At 39.9% G+C, this 19,298-nt stretch overlaps 1 protein-coding gene across 7 annotated transcripts in view; it reads right to left on the bottom strand.

Annotated features, from left to right (window-relative positions):
• Window positions 1-19,298, bottom strand: part of foxp2 (forkhead box P2) — a 107,597-nt gene that overhangs the window by 30,165 nt on the left and 58,134 nt on the right. For all 7 annotated transcript variants that reach the window (XM_058077298.2, XM_058077301.2, XM_058077302.2 and 4 more), the window contains one exon: window positions 12,238-12,327. In XM_058077298.2, coding sequence (XP_057933281.2) covers window positions 12,238-12,327 — 90 coding nt within the window. The remainder of the gene's footprint in view (window positions 1-12,237; window positions 12,328-19,298) is intronic.

Here is a 19,298-nt window from a genome sequence, read left to right as displayed (position 1 = left end):
ATATGGTGTGTCAAGGGGCCAATAAGACATCCCTGTCCTCATCGTGGGGCTAATCAAGCTGCCTTGATTACTTTCCATGCGTGTCTGTCCTACTCTCCTTTCCTCCTCCCACCTTCCTTTCCTTCCTCGCTGGCTGTCAGGCCTTGACATGTCCTTGTTTAGCTCCTCTCCCCACCCAGGTCCCCCCCCCCCCGCACCCCTCTTTGATTAGCCAAGACATTTGCATGGTCACTACACATTTTTCATTTTAGAAGTCATTATGCATTAGTGGCTCCTGATCGCCCGCCTTGACTAATCCTGATGAACTGAAAATCACAGCTGAAGGTCAACCTGCAGCCGGCCCCTGCTGCACATTCATATTCATATTCAAACAAATCCTGCCTCCATTGTTCATTAGAGAGGAGGGACTCCGTGGGAAGGTGCACGAGGACGTCAAAGCAGGAGGATGTGCCTTTCTCCTTCTGGACAACAAGATGCATTCACAATAAAAGACTGAACTTAAGTTGCAAATTAAACAGCCCCGCGTGTGTAATTATGCAAATGGAGTGCTTACACCTTCAACGTTATTAACCCTTAAAGGTACATTTGCAAGGTAAGTAATTACCCCCGCAGTCACGACTGCTTTTGTCACAATGGGACACGTGCAGCGGGGAAACAACATTAAAGATGCACTCATTAAGACTATTAATTGGAAGATGTTTTTTTTTTTTTGGTGCACAAAAGCAAGGCGAGGCTTTGGATTTAACATAAATGTATGTGCATGCATATATAAAAGAATGAGATTTAAATAAAGTGCTTGAAAGTGGTAAAATAAAGGCATTCACGGCCAAATACCTGGAGGATGAATAATGCAGGGAATTAAAAGTGAAAAATAAAAATGCATTTCCACAAAGAAAAAGTACAGCAGAATGAAAATCCAAATCCCGACACTAATCTCTTTTCTGAGATTAGCATTTAAAACACAAACAGCAGAATCCAAACGTTGTTCTTGAGTGTGGAGTCTTACTGTTTAGGTGTGATGACCAATCATGGAATGAGACAGTCTTTGGGGGAGATAAGCATGAATGCCATTTTCAACAATGTATTTCAAGTTAAACTGTGATGTACTTCAATGCAACTTTGTTAAGCATGTTCAAAACAAATCAACCACAACCAAATTCCCTTTAAGAGTACCGAATGTGGTTTTTAATTATGATAAGAGCTTCAAATCAACAACAAAAACAACACATTTGAGACACTGCGAGCCCATTGTGAAGTGCAGCACTATGCTAATTCCAGCATTTAACCGTTTCTGCTGGATGTATCGGAGCCTCGGAGATGAAAGCAGATAAGTAATTGCTCTCCTGGTTCGCATTCTTCACTGACAACCCATAAATTTAATTTTACACACACGTTCATTTACATTTTCGAGTATATGACATGATAATTGCGGGAATATAACACCTCCATTCGGCAAGATGCCGCGCAAAGGGGACTTGATTGACGTGAGCGGTGAATTGGAAGGAACAGGAGGCTGAATTGCCTCTCCTAGAAATGATTTTTCCACGCAGGGATGGAAATTAATGAGCATTTACGAGATAATGGCAGTGGCATAAACAGCCGCACCACTGCAGAAGAGAGGACATGATATCCAGTTGGGATGGGCCTCTGATTCTTTACAATCCAAAATAATGGGATTAATGGGATTGGTGGAATCATTTGAAATTAGCTCTGGTTGATGGAGGCATTTTAAATGATATTACGCTGTTGGGATGTGCTCCAAAAGCTAGCTCAGTAGCCATAAAACGGGACAGAATCCAATGAAAAAAATGTAATATTGATAATATAATGTAATATAGGAGCAACTTACAAGATTAATGTAGTAGAATTTGGCACAAAATGTAATATATTACTAGTTTAAAAAATAATAATCCAGTGAAAGACAATGTTTAAGTCTAAATGTCAAAAAATTTGACATACTTGCTCACGGTGCAACCAACAAAACACATCCACAGCAAGTTAACACAGCACATAAATCAACTACTAGCACTACGTGAGTGATAAACAAATACTAAGCGATAAACATAGTCATTTCTAAATGCCCGCATGGCATGCTGGGTAGTCCAGCAGCAACAATATGAACTATGAACGATAACATTGGATATCAAGCGTGTTTTAACTCCTCCTTGATTACAAAAATGTGTCAATCATGCAACAAACACAGCGGAATGTTGGGGGAAAAAAAATCAACACAAACTACCCAGCATACCTTGCGGATGGACGGAATTTCGGGATGGCTTTTTTGTATGAGCGAAAACTTGCGTGCCACAACAGCACTGCAAGTCATGTCGGCAGCTACAGATTTGATTGTTTGAGGTTCAAAAAAATTTGGATATGGATTAAGACGCTTGGGCCGCAGGTTGCCCACCCCTGGCCTAAAATGTTCAAAATCCAATGAAAGAAGATGTCTAAAAAAAATGTAATGTTGATGTTGCTAATGTTGTTGGACCAAAGTGAGTTAATATAATATGGGGACGTCTTTAACAGGGAATTTAGTAGGATTCTGCATTAAATGTAATGTTTTATTAGGTGAAAATTTGCATATTCCAATGAAAGAGTTTGTTGTTGGCCATCTCGTAGAAGTTTTTTGTACAAAAAAATAATGCATTATTACGTGAAAACTGGACTTTTTTGCAGGTAACTTGAAAATTCCTTGAAAAGTAGTACATAACATGAAATTTTCACAACATAATTTTCTAAATATTTAAGCCCTTCAGGGTGGAAGCAGCAGGATATCCCATTTCTATATGTTTTTGTGTGTAAATTCTACTCCTGAAAAAAATTATTTTTAGGGTTTGTATCGCAGTGAAACAACGACTTGATAGAAATACAATATGCGTGGCAGGAAGTGGTGATTACATGTCAGCTGTAAACATAGCGGGGGCGTCAGGGTGGGCGTCGCGATGGTTATCAATGACAAGAGGAACTTGGACACACTAGCGGGTAATTACTGGGGATCCTTGGCAGGGGAGAGCCGCTGCTAATTAAGCCGAGAGAGCTTGTGCACATAGAAAAAGGCAAGAACATGAAATGATGGCCACCCCACAGGGTCCCGGGGGGAGCCAAAACTCAAAAAGAACCCTCCTCGCTTGTGGACTTGTGACCCCTTGCCTCCCTTGAGCTGACACTGCTCATTTACTATCCAATTACTGCCAAATGCGGCAACACAATTATTGATGGCGACCAGTCTTCGGCGCGAGGGGCAGGGTGACGTTGGGACACCGCCCTGGGGGCACCTGCCGCGGCAAGACTCTGAAGTTCAAGTGCGCTCTTGAGCAACGACACGCCCATGTGGCGTCTTGGCCTTATAAAGGGAGATCAATACTCCGGAAGCTAAGTAGATTACGCCATGTTTCCTAAATCAATTTCCATACGGCGGTACATGGGAACTTCCATTTATCACAACATAAAGAATCATGTCCAGCAAAAAGCGCCCGAGGAGACTTCCACATCGATTAATCTCGACATTGATTAAGGCTTTTGAACATGGCGGTTCCGGTTAAAGCCCAGTACGCACATTTTACCCACAACTCACACGTGGTATTAAAATGGTGTGTGGTGTGCCAGGAGATGACCAACACACATTTAACAAAACAACTAACACTGACCTGGACTGACCTAGGAGAGGCAGGGAATGCTGGAGCCTATCCCAGCTGTATTCGGGCGAGAGGCTGGGTACACCCTGGACTGGTGGCCAGCCAATCACAGGGCACATATAGACAAACAACCATTCACACTCACATTCATACCTATGGACAATTTGGAGTCGCCAATTAACCTAGCATGTTTTTGGAATGTGGGAGGAAACCGGAGTACCCGGAGAAAACCCACGCATGCACGGGTAGAACGTGCAAATGCCACACAGAAATGGCAGAGAGTGGACTCAAACTCGGGTCTCCTAGCTGTGTGGCCTGTGCGCTAACCACTCGTCCGCTGTGCAGCCCACAATTTATTATTCATTCATTCATTCATTTATTTATTTTCTGCCGCTTATCCTCACGAGAGTCGTGGAGGAATGCTGGAGCCTATCCCAGCTGTCTTCGGGCGAGAGGCGGGGTACACCCTGGACTGGTGGCCAGCCAATCACAGGGCACATATAGACAAACAACCATTCACACTCACATTCATACCTATGGACAATTTGGAGTCGCTAGTTAACCTAGCATGTTTTTGGAATGTGGGAGGAAAAAACCCATGCATGCACGGGGAGAACATGCAAACTCCAGACAGAGATGTCCAAGGGTGGGATTGAACTCGGGTCTGCTAGCTGTGTGGCCTGCGCGCTAACCACTAGACCACCGTGCAGCCCACAATTCATTATTCATTCATTCATTCATTTTCTGCCACTTATCCTCGCGAGGTTCGCGGGGGAATGCTGGACCCTATCCCAGCTGTGTTCGAGGAGAGGCGGGGTACACCCTGGACTGGTGGCCAGCCAATCACAGGGCACATATAGACAAACAACCATTCACACTCACATTCATACCTATGGACAATTTGGAGTCACATTTTTGGAATGTGGGAGGAACCCGGAGTACCCGGAGAAAACATGCAAACTCCACACAGAGATGGCCGAGGGTGGGCTTGAACTCTGGTCTCCTAGCTGTTAGGTCTGTGTGCTAACCACTCAACCACCGTGCAGCCCACAATTTATTATTATTATTATTATTATTAAAGGGGACTTATTATGCTTTTTCCAGCTTTCTGACCTATAAATCTTGTTATCTTGAAAATTTCTCAACTAAGCTCTTATTCTTCCTACTCCTTTTCAGACATGTTGAAATAGGCGTGTGTTCCAAATTATTAACATTGAATTTGTGTCACTTTGCACTTTGTTTCCGAGTTCAAACTGACATATTTTGTCGGATGTATGTATTTTCCATGAACAAGCCGTGCTCACACGCCAAGATAATCAATGAGGATAACCTTCAGTGACAAATACATAATGGGCTCTTTGGTGGGAACATGCTCGTACTTGTTGTTTGTGGCCTTATCGTGACAAACAGTTATCGCTTTAAAAATGCCACGCTTTGCTACGACGCCCTGCAGGTGTTTTTGAGAGCGATGTAAAATGCTGAAAGGTGCAGAAATAAAGGAGTGGAGGGTGTGTGTGGGGGTGTGTGTGGGGGGGACTTCCTTGTGATGTTGCAGGTAATACAGCCTCCACTGGATCAGCCTCTTCATCAGTGACACACAGTAAATTACAAGTGCTTCAAGCAGCTCAGTGAATTACAGTTCATCACTTGGAAAGGCTTCCAACAAGCCAGCCCCCCCCTCCATCCCCATCCTCCTCCTCCTCCTCTTCTTGCACACATCACCAGCGGGGCCCGGGCGTATCAGATCTGGCGGTTAGGATCCAATTAACACCCTGGCCAGAATCATCTGATTGCATGTGTAAGTGCTGGTATAACTCGTTTATTGCGGCCATGTATCTTCTGTCACAAGGTAAATTTGTTGCCGCTACATCAAAGGTCTGAGATACTTCTTTTTACCCCCCCCCCCCATTTCTTCTCTCCCCAAACTCAGCGATACAACGCCCGGGGGTTGCATTTCAACTTCTTTTGCATCACAATGATGAACCTGCTCTGTCCTCGCAATTTAGCAAGCGTGTCCTGTAGGTAAAAAAAAAAAAAAAAGGAGGATGTTTTGTCGTTGTGTTTGACTTCAAATGTGCTGACGCTTGCCAGCCTCGCCACTCTTTGAGTCAACACAAGTTTTCCTCATGAATATCATAATATTTTCCCTTTAGCTGTAATCACTATTTTCTACCAGAGGGTATTCATACATGGAAATGTGATCTAACATCTTTTTTTTTTTTTTTTTTAAAGCCATGCACGCTGATGTCAGCGAGTCTCATCAACACTTTTTACTCACGTTACTTCTCGAAAAAAGGCAAAAAAAGCAGATTTTCATCACTAAATTAAACATGCTGGTTTATGCAGATGACACCAATGGCTTGTACCCTTTGTACCTCACCAATATGGCCGTCTTTATAGGAAATACCCCACACGAGCAGAATGTCATGTTTTTTTTTTTTGTTAAACCGGGTGCTGTGCAGGCTACTTCCTGGTTCACTTTTATCCAGATCCTCACCAAAATGACTTCCTCAGCCAGTGGTTCTGAAGCTGCATGTGATAGCAGAGATACATGAGCTCTTTTAGAATTTAGGAGGACATATTTCTGATTTTTTTCAAAAAAATGTTTATGAAAAATAATCTGAAAGTTATCAGGAAATTTAGTAGATTTATGCATAAAAATGTAAAATTTATTAGTCATCTTAGATCATGTGAATTAATTATGAAAGAATATGATGCAAATCCAAAAATGTATCACTGTGTCATGTTATGAAACAGGACATTAGATGACATTACCCTTTACACTAGAAGAAGACTGCGCTTGATTGAAAAAAAAAGTTTTCCTCTCATTCCGTGTGGAAGTGGTACTTTTTTGGGCTTGTTTGTTCTCATTTCGAGGTTCCCGGGAAACATTTTATGGGATTTTGCACAAAAATGTTCTATATATATGTAAAAAAAGATTAGTAGTATAGTACTGTACCTAAAAATGGTCACATACGCGTCTTCACTGCAAGGCAAACAAAACTTGCAAAACATGAGCTCTTTTAGAATTTAGGAGGACATATTTTCGGGTTATCTGATTTCTTTTCCCAATTTTTGTAATGAAAAATAATCTGAAAGATCCCCAAAGGTTTTGTAGATTTATGCATAAAAATGTACAATTTATTAGTCAAAAGCTGTCATCTTAGATGATGTGAATTAATTATGAAAGAAAAAATGTATCACTGTGTAATGTTATGAAACATGACGCTAGATGACATTACCTTTTACACTAGAAGAAGACTGCGCTTGAAAAGTTCTCCTCTCATTCCGTGTGGAAGTGGTACTTTTTTGGGCTTGTTTGTTCTCATTTTTGAGGTTCCCAGGAAACATTTCATGGGATTTTGCACAAAAATGTTCTATATATACGTAAAAAAAAAAGATTAGTAGTATAGTAATGTACCTAAAAATGGTCACAGACGCTTCTTCATTTCAAAACGCCGACAAACAAAACTTGCAAAAGTCACAACCGGCGACATCCAAACTCGTCTTTGGCGTGAGGATGCATTATGTACACTGGAGGATGAAACTGTCACGGTGTCTCGGTAATCCTCCCCGCCTCTCGTTGTCCGCGTTTCTTTATTTGTATTTCAAATGTCAGTGTATAAATGCCTTTCAGAAGGCGGCGAAGACCAAGGAGAGCGTGGAAGCAGCATGGCGGCGGCAGGAAGGGGGGATTTACAGGGAGAAATAGGTGTTTATTGAGCGCTCCCGTGGGCTTACTGTGTAATAATAGACCTGTCACATTACGCAAATGCACAGAATGTGTGTTTGTATGTGTGTTTGTTTCATTGTGTGTGAACGCCAATGCTGCCTGCCTGCCTGCGCATCATCAACTCCGGATAGAATTAGTCAGGCGAGAGCGACTTTAGCCACTAATACGGGTAATTAAAACTGCAAGCTGAGGCACTTAGATGCTTGTGTACTAAATAATTTACATGCCATGATCTATGGATCATTTCCTTCCTTTAAATACCAAAGATGGGACAAGAAGGAAGGAGGATTTATCAGTAAAGCGGGATGTCATGGTAATAGTAATCCTTTTTCCACTTTTGCTGGTGTTAATCATTCACAGGGATCAATCCGCATGGTAGAAAATCATGTTGCTAATAAAATAACACGTCGTTGTTGGATAATCCCAGTAAATAAGGCAGCTTTATTCTACTGTATGAGTAGAAAACAGCTAGACGTATATTTGTAACTGATACATGTTCAGGATAAATAATCCCAAACCCAAAGGTTCTCAGCAAAAAAAATTCCAGTAAATTACTGAAAAAAAAAAGAAAATATTTCCACATTTTTTTTAAAGTACTAAACCGTATGAAAAATCAGTTTCCCTTGAATTTTGCACAAAAATATACAGTTCATAGAAGGTGGAGAAGCGTTGAGGGTTAGGGCATGTTAATTTGCAGAAGACAAAAATCAACAAACGCTTTTGTGCAAAATCCATTCATGCTCCAGCACGTTGCTAACAATATCAGTGTAGTATCTGAAAATAAATGTGAGGATAATTGGATCCAGTCGGTCACCAAGTAGGACAGAAAGACATACAATGTGAGCGTTTGTCGGTGATGATAACGGTACTGAAGGCCCCCGTATCCAAACCTCTAATAACACCTGCACAGGGTAAATATTCAATATTTACATTTACTTACTCCATCCTTGCCTGGTGTTGGCGATAAGAATCAATAAGAATCCTCGGACATAACTAATCCAAGTGTTGAGCCGTCCGTTATTAACATCCCTACTTTCCACTTGAAGCGTCCACATGCGACGCTTCAATGCGCTCATTTCAGGTGACATTCTTGCTACGTGTGGTGCAAATATCAGCTTGGAGAAAAGGACTTATTTGACTATACTCATCTTTGTCACTTAAACCAATGGAGATGTACGGAAAACTCTCAAGAGTTTGGGGTTAGGATATCATATTTTTCATAAGAGTTAATAAAAACACAGAGAAATATTCATTTCACCCAAAATATGTCAATATTTTTACAAATAAACTGGACATTTTTCTTGGAAATTCCACAAAACTTCATCTCAGAGTTTGGGGTGAGAGAATTTTAGTTAATAAAACAAAGATATACAAATGTCACACAGAAAATGTCAGTATATTTACTAATATTTTGTAGAATTTTGTACATAATTCCAATAAGAGAACCTTAATCTGTCAGTTTGGTCATAGCACATATTAGTTTTTTGTATAAAGTTCCAGTAGATTTGGGCTGAGAACCTCAATGTTTGAGTTTAGGGTTAAATCATGTTATATTTCCATAATTAATTTGTTCATAAAACACATAAATATTAATAAAGTCACTCAAAATATGTCAATATTTTTACAAATAAACTGGACATTTTTCTTGAAAATTCCACAAAACTTCATCTCCGAGTTTGGGGTGAGAGAATTGTAGTTAATAAAACAGAGATATACAAATGTCACGCAGAAAATGTCAGTATATTTACTAATTTTGTAGATTTTTGTGCATAATTCCAATAAGAGAACCTTAATCTGTCAGTTTGGTCATAGCATATATTAATTTTCTGTATAAAATTCCAGTAAATTTGGGCTGAGAACCTTAATGTTTGAGTTTAGGGTTAAATCATGTTATATTTCCATAATTAATTTGTTTATAAAACACATAAATATTAATAAAGCCACTCAAAATTTACAATAAATTAACAATATATTTTCCCGACACTCTTAATTATTAGTTTTCATAACATTTGACGAATAAACTGTTATTCTTTCTGGAGAAAAAAAACATTTTCCCGACATTTTCATCTTTGAGTTTGAGGTTAAGCATGTTATTTTTCATAATATTCAACGTTCAACGCTGACCCCTGGTCCCAGCTGGAGGCGGAATCTACCTATGTTGGCAGCTGCCGGATTATTCCTCTGAGTTCTCTGGGTTACAAACATACCATGCACTAGCCTTGTGCCATTGTTTTTTTTTGGGGGGGGGGGGGTTTACAGTCGCCACCAGCTTCAGCCTGGCCTTTTGTGCTTTTGCTTCATGGTGCCACAGACTTTTGTTCTGTGTGGACCCAATAACTCACCTGCCTCTGCGTCTGGGGTCTAGACTTGCACCACAACGTGACACATCAATATTAATATAGGTTTTTATAAACTAAAAAAACTACATTCTTAGCTAGTCCAGTGCAATATTTTACTAGCTTCCATCCAGCAACACTGTTTTTCTACCATGCAGTTGTTCCAAAAGTGGAACAAATATTTCATATAACAACTATTGCTCCCCTCTCATTTACTTCCTGGTCCTACAGCGATTGGATGAGCAATGTGCAGGAGCATGAATGAGACATATCCTGTGATTAAGACTGCGGAGGTGTGACACCAATTGAAGGTGTTGCCATTGTTCGACTCTGTGAAAACATCATGGAGTGAGGTTATAACGCCAATTTCCCTCTCATTAATGGAGCCTGTAATGAGCTCAAACCATCGTTCGATGCTACATTCCAAATATGAATAACACAAACAGATGTCCTCACTTGCAGTCTGGTAGAAAGTCCCACGACCACAATGAGAAGCGCGTTAACGCTTACCAGAGAGTGAAGGTAACAGGCATCGCAACGTGTTAATGTGTACATATGTGTGACGGAGGTGTAAGCATGTGTGTGTGTGTGTGCATATACGTATGTACAAGTGTGACCTTTTCCAAATCACTGACAGCTCTACAAATCAATAAGGTAAATTAGCGCTGACAAGTGAAAATGACAAGCAGGTAAAATTAGCTGTCTGCAACCCTGACTGTGTCAACAACACCACGCATGGAAAAATGCCCTTCAGTTTGTCATCATTTCTTATCACCTCTGCAAGTATATTTTTGTGTAGAAGTTGACTTTCAGATAATTATTCACAAATTTATATGCAAGGGTGTAAGATATAGGCAGAATTTTGCAAAAAAAAGTATAGATTTTAGTGAAAAACTAACATTCTGGGAGCAATAAATACTATACAATAAATACTATACTATTTAGTATATACTATACTATATATACTATACTAATAAATACTATTTTTCCTGAGCCTAAACTCAAAGAGATTGCGTGCCTTCTTGGCAATGTCAGCGTTCCACTTTGTCAGATGCTCATTCGTGCCAAGGAGAGCTGAGACATTGCACTGGTTCTCTAAAACCAGTTTCTCCTGGCTTGATGAGCTCCTTCTCTCAAACTGTAGGTGTTGATCATTAAAATGGCCTGCTTTGTCACCTCTGGAAGTATCTTTTTGTGCAGAAGTTGTCTTTAAGATAATTATCACAAACTAATATGTAAGGGTGTAAGATATTGGGAGAATTTTGTGGGATTTTGCAAAAAAAAAAAACTAACATTCTGTGTATGATAAATTCTATACTATATATATCCTAAGCTTGAACTCAAAAAGATAGCTTTGAATCCCTGCTTCCTAAAGTTGCGTGCTTTCTTGGCAATGTCAGCGTTCCACTTTGTCAGATGCTCATTCGTGCCAAGGAGAGCTGAGACACTGAACTGGTTCTCCAAAACCAGTTTCTCCTGGCTTGATGAGTTCCTTCCCTCAAACTGTAAGTGTTGATCAATAAAAATGACCCGCTTTATCACCTCTGCAAGTATCTTTTTGTGCAGAAGTTGACTTTAAGATAATTATTCACAAATTAATATGTAAGGGTGTAAGATATTGGGAGAATTTTGCAAAAAAAGTATACATTTTAGTGGAAAACTAACATTCTGGGTATGATAAATATTATACTATATATCCTAAGCCTGAACTCAAAGAGATAGATTCGAATCCCTGCTTCCTAAAGTTGCGTGCTGTCTTCGCAATGTCAGCGTTCCACTTTGTCAGATGCTCATTCGTGCCAAGGAGTGCTGAGAAACTGAACTGGTTCTCTAAAACCAGTTTCTCCTGGCTTGATGAGCTCCTTCCCTCAAACTGTAGGTGTTGATCATTAAAAATGTCCTGCTTTAGTGAACGGCTAGAAAGAAAACCTGCAGGGTCTCGGGCCTCCGTGGCACGTGCTTGAGATTTCTGATGTTGATGTTTGTCCCCTTTCAGTAGCTACAGTACATTTCTACAGTACATCCACCACTTTGAATTTAATCTAACTTATTTTAAATTACTATTTGTTCTGAAAATAAATATACAAAACCTATTTAATACATTTTTGATTCCATATTTTCAGGTTTTCTTGTCTTTTGTTTTTTAGTAACACATGTAGAAATGCTACAACCTAACAACACGCCCAATGATGAAGGTCCTCTGAAGAATTTAATGTCATTTTTCAAAAAAATATTCTGCTTATTTGCAAAAAAAAATCCAGATTTTGGGCTTTAAATGTCAGAAATATACCATACGCCAATATATTCCAAGTCAGCACTTCATGTTTGTCCAATCTGACATGAATTCAGATGTCTCCTCGGTGTGTTTTCCACACTTTTGGAATACCTCTCGTCCGGTTTTAGTATTCGGCGACAGATCGGAGGATTGCATGGGGGCCAAATCAAACACACTTGTGGAAGTGGAGGGAATCTTTTCGGAGGGGCTATGTATTATGGATGGACTTAAGGAGATTAAGAAGGGGAGCTGCTTTACCTGCAGTGGACGCTGCTTGTCCTGGCTCTTTGGAGATTTCAGGCCACTGCCTGGCTGCTGCAAGAGTAATTGCCTTGCTGCTTGTAGGGCCTGGGAAGAAAGGACGGAAGGCAGTGTGAGTTGTATTTTTGCAACACCTACATGAATAGCATTTGTCTAGATGAGAGCATGGAGGGGGGTGGGTGTAAAAAAAAAAAAAGGCATCAGTAGAATTGACCTGTCTAGTGTGTGCTCAACTGAAATACCCACTTCTCTCTTGCACATTACCAACCACATTTGCATATTCATAATATCAATTTGAAGTAGAGGTAGCACCGTGTGAAGTGTCCCCGGGAGCTGTAATTAAAGTTGACAAAAATCAACATCAGATTGCATTGGGAATGAATTAACTAGCAGGCCGGCTTTTACACTATATGCATTGAAATCAAACAGAGGAATGGCGTGAATGGATCATTCCTATTTGTCGTTTGCAGAGGCTGTCATTACGAGCTTTGGATGTGTTTGCTAACAAAGAAGCTCGGGTTGTAAATTCGGATGCGCTCACGCTTGTGGTTCGGTACTTCGGTACCAAAGATATGCTGGAATAGTTCACTTAGTGTTCACACCGGTGCTTTTGTGAAACACATCAATGGCAATGGAAAATAATCATCAATAAATGTAACGATTTTTGATTTTATTGTCTTTATTTTTGTTATCTAGACTAGCAAACACAGGATGCTGTTTCATTCTCGTCCGTTACAAACTGAACTTTAGAGAGTTCCATAGACTTAGAGAGAAAAAAATAAATAAATAAATAGATTTGTTTTAAGGTTATATAAGGTTACCTCTTTTTCTGAATTCCCCAGTTTGACAATAAAATAAAAAATATTATACATATATATAGTTATTTGTATAAATATAAAATATTATATATTTAGAAAAAACTAATTAATTAAAAATTTTGTTTTTTTTTAATAAAACCAAACTATGTAAGTTGAAATTCATCATTTAAAAAGACAAAAAAAAAGAATACATTCATATAAATAAACAAATAATTTCTAAACATTGTATTTTACAATTAAAAAAATTTAATGAAATAAAAACAAGCAACAGTTCTTTTTTTCTAATTTTGGACAAAAATTAAAAAAATATATTATATTATATATTAATTATTGACTAAATATCCCCCAAAAAAATTGTAGAAAAAAGAATAAATTCATATAAATAAACAAATAATTTCTAAACAATGTATTTTATATTTAAAAAATTTAATTAAATAAAAACAAGCAACAGTTCCTTTTTTCTAATTTTGGACAACATTTTTAAAAATATATATTATATTATATATTAATTATTGACTAAATATCTAAAATTTATTTGTAGAAAAAGCAAAACAAAGAAAAAAGAAAAGAAGCGAAGGAAAAGAAGAAAAAAAAGAAAAAGAGAGTGGACTGTCACCTTGCAACCATTCCCCTTGCAACCTGTGTTCACTAGGAAATCCTATAGTAACACTACGGCATTCTTTTCTTGAATTTGCAACTTCATTTATTGTGTAATGGATTGATTCATTTTTTGACATCTTCTATTCTTGTGAGATCTTGTGACATTCCCATCATTTACACAACAATCTTTAAGAAAATCACATTAAAGTTGTCCTTAGAGCATCTATTTGAAGATTTGGAGGTTATGGCATAATAATATAATATATAGATGCATTTTCAAGAAAAGAGGGATAGATGACATTAGTTTTGGTATATTTCCATCACATAACAGGTCAGAAAAGCTGCCCAATCGAGTCCTTACTTTACCCGCCTGCACACTACATGCACACACGACAACGATACCGAAGCAAACCGCCCTAAAGTGCACAAACGTTTCGGTCGGCATCATGTGAGCGCAGCCTGATTTCATTCCACACACACCAGCTCGTAGCAGCTGGGCTTGCAGCTTCTTCAAGAGCATATGGATGAAAGTGTGTCGGGGAGGGGGAACAACATTGAGCACAGCTGCTGCTCTACATTGCCGCACACTGTAACAACAACAACGGCGGCGACGACGACGGCGACAACGGCAGGCAGGCCCATGAGCATCAAGTCAACTTTACAGGTTGTTTCTTTTTGGTTGAGGACAGGGGAAAAGAAGAAAACTTCTCTTATTTGTATGCGTGGCGGTATCCATGGCAACAGCTGCGTTGTCAGTCAGTACGTGCATATGGCAAAGCTTTACCAGCAGGTGGGAACAATGTTTGAACAAGTACATTGAGATCCTGAGCAAACCAAAAAAAAATGAGATTGAGGAGGCACAAAAAATTTTAGGCCCTCGAGGGAATGTCACCACCGCCATTTGGGGAGGGGGCGTCTGCACAGGAGGAGACAGGCTCTCAAGTAAACAAACACTTTAGTCAGGAACTGGGTTCTAAATGCATTGATCCGTCTGCTTGACAGGAGGAAAACAGTCGCCACTGCTTTGTATGCGTGTGTGTCTGTAACGTGCGTCCGAGCATAACAGTAGAAAGCACAAAATGGACAGAAAAGTTGATATATACATTGCAAAGTGCATACCTGCAGTTGCTACGAGCAGAAAGATGACATCTATTAATGCACACATTGTATCAACAGCACAATGTGACACATTCTTGAGAAGAATCGAGACGGGCTGCTGTATAAATAACAAAGCACTCAGACGCATATTTGATGCTGATATCTACAACTGAGCTTCAAAAAAAAATAAATAAGAGGAGTGAAAATAACACAGGCGACCGAGACCACGACACGGGGATCCTTATGAAAATAAGATGGAACTGCTGTAATTGGTTTCAGATAGTGAGGTCAGGAGAAAGGCGATACAGGCGACTATTATACGGGAAAAAGGGACAGAGAAACAAGAATGTTTACACAGGCATTCCCAGGCTACATTAATAGGCATACAGAGTGGAAAAATAATACATCATCTCTGCATTCAAATACACAGCAAAGGAGAATAAGGAGCACAGATCACAATGCACCTTTGTAAAGGAGCATGCAAAGACCTTAAACAAGCATGAAGCACATTAGCGGCGCCAGGCCCAAAAAAGCATTACAAATCTCCAGATTGCTTAGCTTCTTGTGTGTGGAGGTGCATGTGTACACAAGGAATAAGCCATCCGCTAAAGAATCTTTTCAAATCCACCTGGAGACTACGCCTCATGCAGCCGTGACATCGGAATTGGATACGTCTGAAGAGCTGTGACATTGTGTTTGGACAGCGCAGATCACTTCCCCGGCATGTTGTTATTAGGTGAATGTGGCGGATATTGGAATGATGAGGATGATGATGATGGTGCAGGTATAAGGGTGCCGGAACGTATGGGGCTGTAAACATGGCGGCCGAGGGTGAAACAGATGTTTTGCGTTGTGTTCGGTCGAGGGAGTAAAAAGGGGCTGTTGTTCGACACGCCACCGGGCTGTCGGCCAGAACGACTGCTGACAGCGTTGACAAGCGCTGCACAGGCGGGTGGGCGCACAAACACGCACATACACACAACTGCATGTAATATTAACGCGCGTATGGAGTGGAGTTGCATGCCACGGATAGCAACGCTTTCAGCTGAGCAAACAAACATGGCTGATTGGATTGGGGATGACAAATCTTAAAGACGTGGATTCTAAACAACATCGTTCATTCATTTTCTATCGCGTTTCCCCACAAGGGTCGCGGGGGTGCTGGAGCCTATCCCAGCTGGGGTACACCCTGGACTGGTGGCCAGCCAATCACAGGGCACATATAGACAAACAACCATTCACACTCACATTCATACCTATGGACAATTTGGAGTCGCCAATTAACCTAGCATGTTTTTGGAATGTGGGAGGAAACCAGAGTACCCGGAGAAAACCCACGCATGCACCAGGGTGGAATTGAACCCTGGTCTCCTAGTTCTGAGGTCTGCGCGCTAACCACTCGACCGCCGTGCCGATTAAACAACATCATCCATTAATTTTCTACCGCTTTTCCTCACGAGGGTCGGGGGGGTGCTGGAGCCTATCCCAGCTGTCTTCGGGCGAGAGGCGGGGTACACCCTGGACTGGTCGCCAGCCAATCACAGGGCACATATAGACAAACAACCATTCACACTCACATTTGGAGTCGCCAATTAACCTAGCATGTTTTTGGAATGTGGGAGGAAACCGGAGTACCTGGAGAAAACCCACACATGCACCAGGGTGGAATTGAACCCTGGTCTCCTAGCTGTGAGGTCTGCACGCTAACCACTCGACCACCGTGCTGCCTAAACATCATTATACATGACAAATACATTACAGTTGTAGCCTAGTCCGGCTCTCTATTGCTTTTGCATGCTTTTATTTTGTTGCTTGGTACTTCCTGTGCTCTCTGTTCTCAGACTTCCGGGTGCTTGAGCTTGTGTACTGGATCACATTCTTGGATTCAATTGCATTCTTGTCTAAAATCGGTTTAGTTAAGGAGGTTTTGAGGGGGAAAAAATGCAAGAAAAGTCGATTTTTTTCCTCCAATGTGGTCATCATTCAGCGTGCACATGAAAGATGCTTGACTGAAAAATAAACAACTCTGCCCCATGCTCATTTGCGGTATTTGGGTATTTGAAAATGTTCCCCGCCCAACTCCCCCGCACGCCCCCACCCCATCCCATCCCATCCACACATCACCTTATTCATTTCTTCCTCTCATCGCCCCTGCCACTCTCCGCCTGGCTCCTTGTTTATTGATTCTCTAGATTAAGAATTCCTTGGGTGGAGGATTGTAACACACAAGCATCAAATTATTTTGGGCTGTGCTTATTTGCCTTTGCCTTGCATCTATTTGGCCTGCGTCTGTAGACAATTATGCCTACCCGGGCCCCAGACTCAGGTGCTAATAATGAAGGACAAATAGAATCATATGTGTAAACTTCCCCCACTGATGAAAATTTATATTAACTTTCTGCCACAGTAAACAGAGCCGCATAGCTACACCCTCCCAGGAGGATTGACAAGATGAATTTGCTCTGGAAGAAAAGCGGCGGCGTGTATAGGAGGAGGAGGAAGAGAGTGGAGAGTGCCACTGTGTCACCTCGCACTTCATTTTTCACCACAAAAACAAGGGGTCTCTTTTGCCCCCATCTGCGGGTAATGTTTATGCCTTGGAGTGCACGCGAAACAATGCATTAATGGCTACACTACATTCAGTCTTCTTCTGCCCTTTCTCTGCAGCTTGCAAAGTCTTCACTTCCACCTGGGCCTCTATCGCTGGAGCTTCAGATAAGGTGACAGCAAGCCCTTTCAGCGCTGCTCTTTATCTACCGCTGCTCTTAGGGAAAGTCCTTTTTCCGAGAGCTTCCACAATGTGCTATCACAAAGAGACAGGCAGGAAGTAAAATGGAGACGAGGTGGAGAATAGTGTGAAAAATGTGTGTGTGATGGGCAGTGTGTGGAAGGTCAAGTGTTCTTTTTTTGTAGAAGGGAAACAACCAAGAAGCCCCGAACCTGCAAAGTCTATTGTACATGTCTGGAACTGTCTGAAGTAAAACCCACTGCAAGGCTCATAGAACATTGACTCTTACATTTAACAATGAAAGGAGCGTCTTATAGGCGGGTTAATATGGTACTCCTTATAAAACAGAGGTCTCAAACTCACGGCCTGCAGGCCGCTATTTTGAGGCCCCCGCCTTGATATGAAAGTTTAATTTGTTAATTTGTTTCATTTGTTTTTTGATTTGCTTATGTATTTTTCCATCTTATTTTGTGTCCAAAAATAAAAAATAACATGAAATGTTTATTTAATAATTTAATAATAAATAAACATTTATTTTTCTTAATTTCTTTCACTTGTTTCATTTGTTTTTTGATGTGCTTATTTATTTTTCCATCTTATTTTGTGTCGAAAAATAAAAAATTAACATGAACGTTTATTTAATAATTTAATAATAAATAAAAATTCATTTGTTTCACTTGTTTCATTTGTTTTTTGATGTGCTTATTTATTTTTCCATCTTATTTTGTGTCGAAATTTTTTTTAACATGAAACATGATTTAATAATTTAATAATAAATAACAATTAATTTATAATCATTTCTAATGATTTATAATAATTTAATGTTTTATCAGAGCTTTTCCAAAGAACCAAAGCACTGAAAAAGTGGAGTGTATAGCAGAAGCATTGAAGACTATTATATATATATATATATATATATATATATATATATATATATATATATATATATATATATATATATATATATATATATATATATATATATATATATATATATATATATATATATATATATATTAATATTTAATATAATTAATATTTATAAATATTTTTATTATATTTTTTGGTTTTTTTTCTTTATATATATATATTTTTTTTTTTTTACTGATGCGGCCCAGCCTCACCCAGACCTTAGCTCCAGTGGCCCCCAGGTAAATTGAGTTTGAGACCCCTGTTATAAAAACACCTAGTCGGAGCATTTCTTTCAGTCACTCACATGACACCCAATCAAAACTGTGTTTTGCCTTTTTCTAAAAGCGTGTCTTGAAAGAATATGGTCGTCTTATATCCAGGTCAATAAGGTATATCTCAGATTAGAGTGCATATTACTTCGAATCAAGAATTTGCCCAACATAAAAAGTGATTTTAGCTCCTTAGCTTGCCAGGAGTCACGGAGTAACGACTGTGTCTTGGGTGTTTTGTAGATTTCGGGTCAATAGTATGTCGAGTCTGTCTGGTCCTGAGGAGCTCAGGTTAAGTGTCACCCAATTCGAGGGTCGATCGGAGAGTTGTCTGACCTTAAACTGAAGACGACCTCACTGTAGCTGCTCCACTTCTACGAGTCTAGTGTCACTATCTTTGCTTATCTATCTCTATCTATCATTCTAACCATGTGGTTGTCTTGTGAATATTCCAATTATGACGACGCGTGTTTGACCTTTAAGTGAGCTGTGGAAGATACAGTCATCTGCCTGCGTCTATCCATCAGTGTTCCGACACAGCAGCGTTTTTCTATCTGGTGCATGCATGAGTGCTAAAGGTGGCATGGGGATGGTGAGTACTGAGTGTGACGAGCAGAGGATTGACTAAAAAAA

The sequence above is a fragment of the Doryrhamphus excisus genome, linkage group LG2 (genome assembly GCF_037039965.1).
Source record: "Doryrhamphus excisus strain RoL-2023G ecotype Guam linkage group LG2, RoL_Dexc_Guam_v1.1, whole genome shotgun sequence".
Lineage (NCBI taxonomy): Eukaryota > Metazoa > Chordata > Actinopteri > Syngnathiformes > Syngnathidae > Doryrhamphus > Doryrhamphus excisus.
This window is presented reverse-complemented; position numbering and strand designations above follow the sequence as displayed.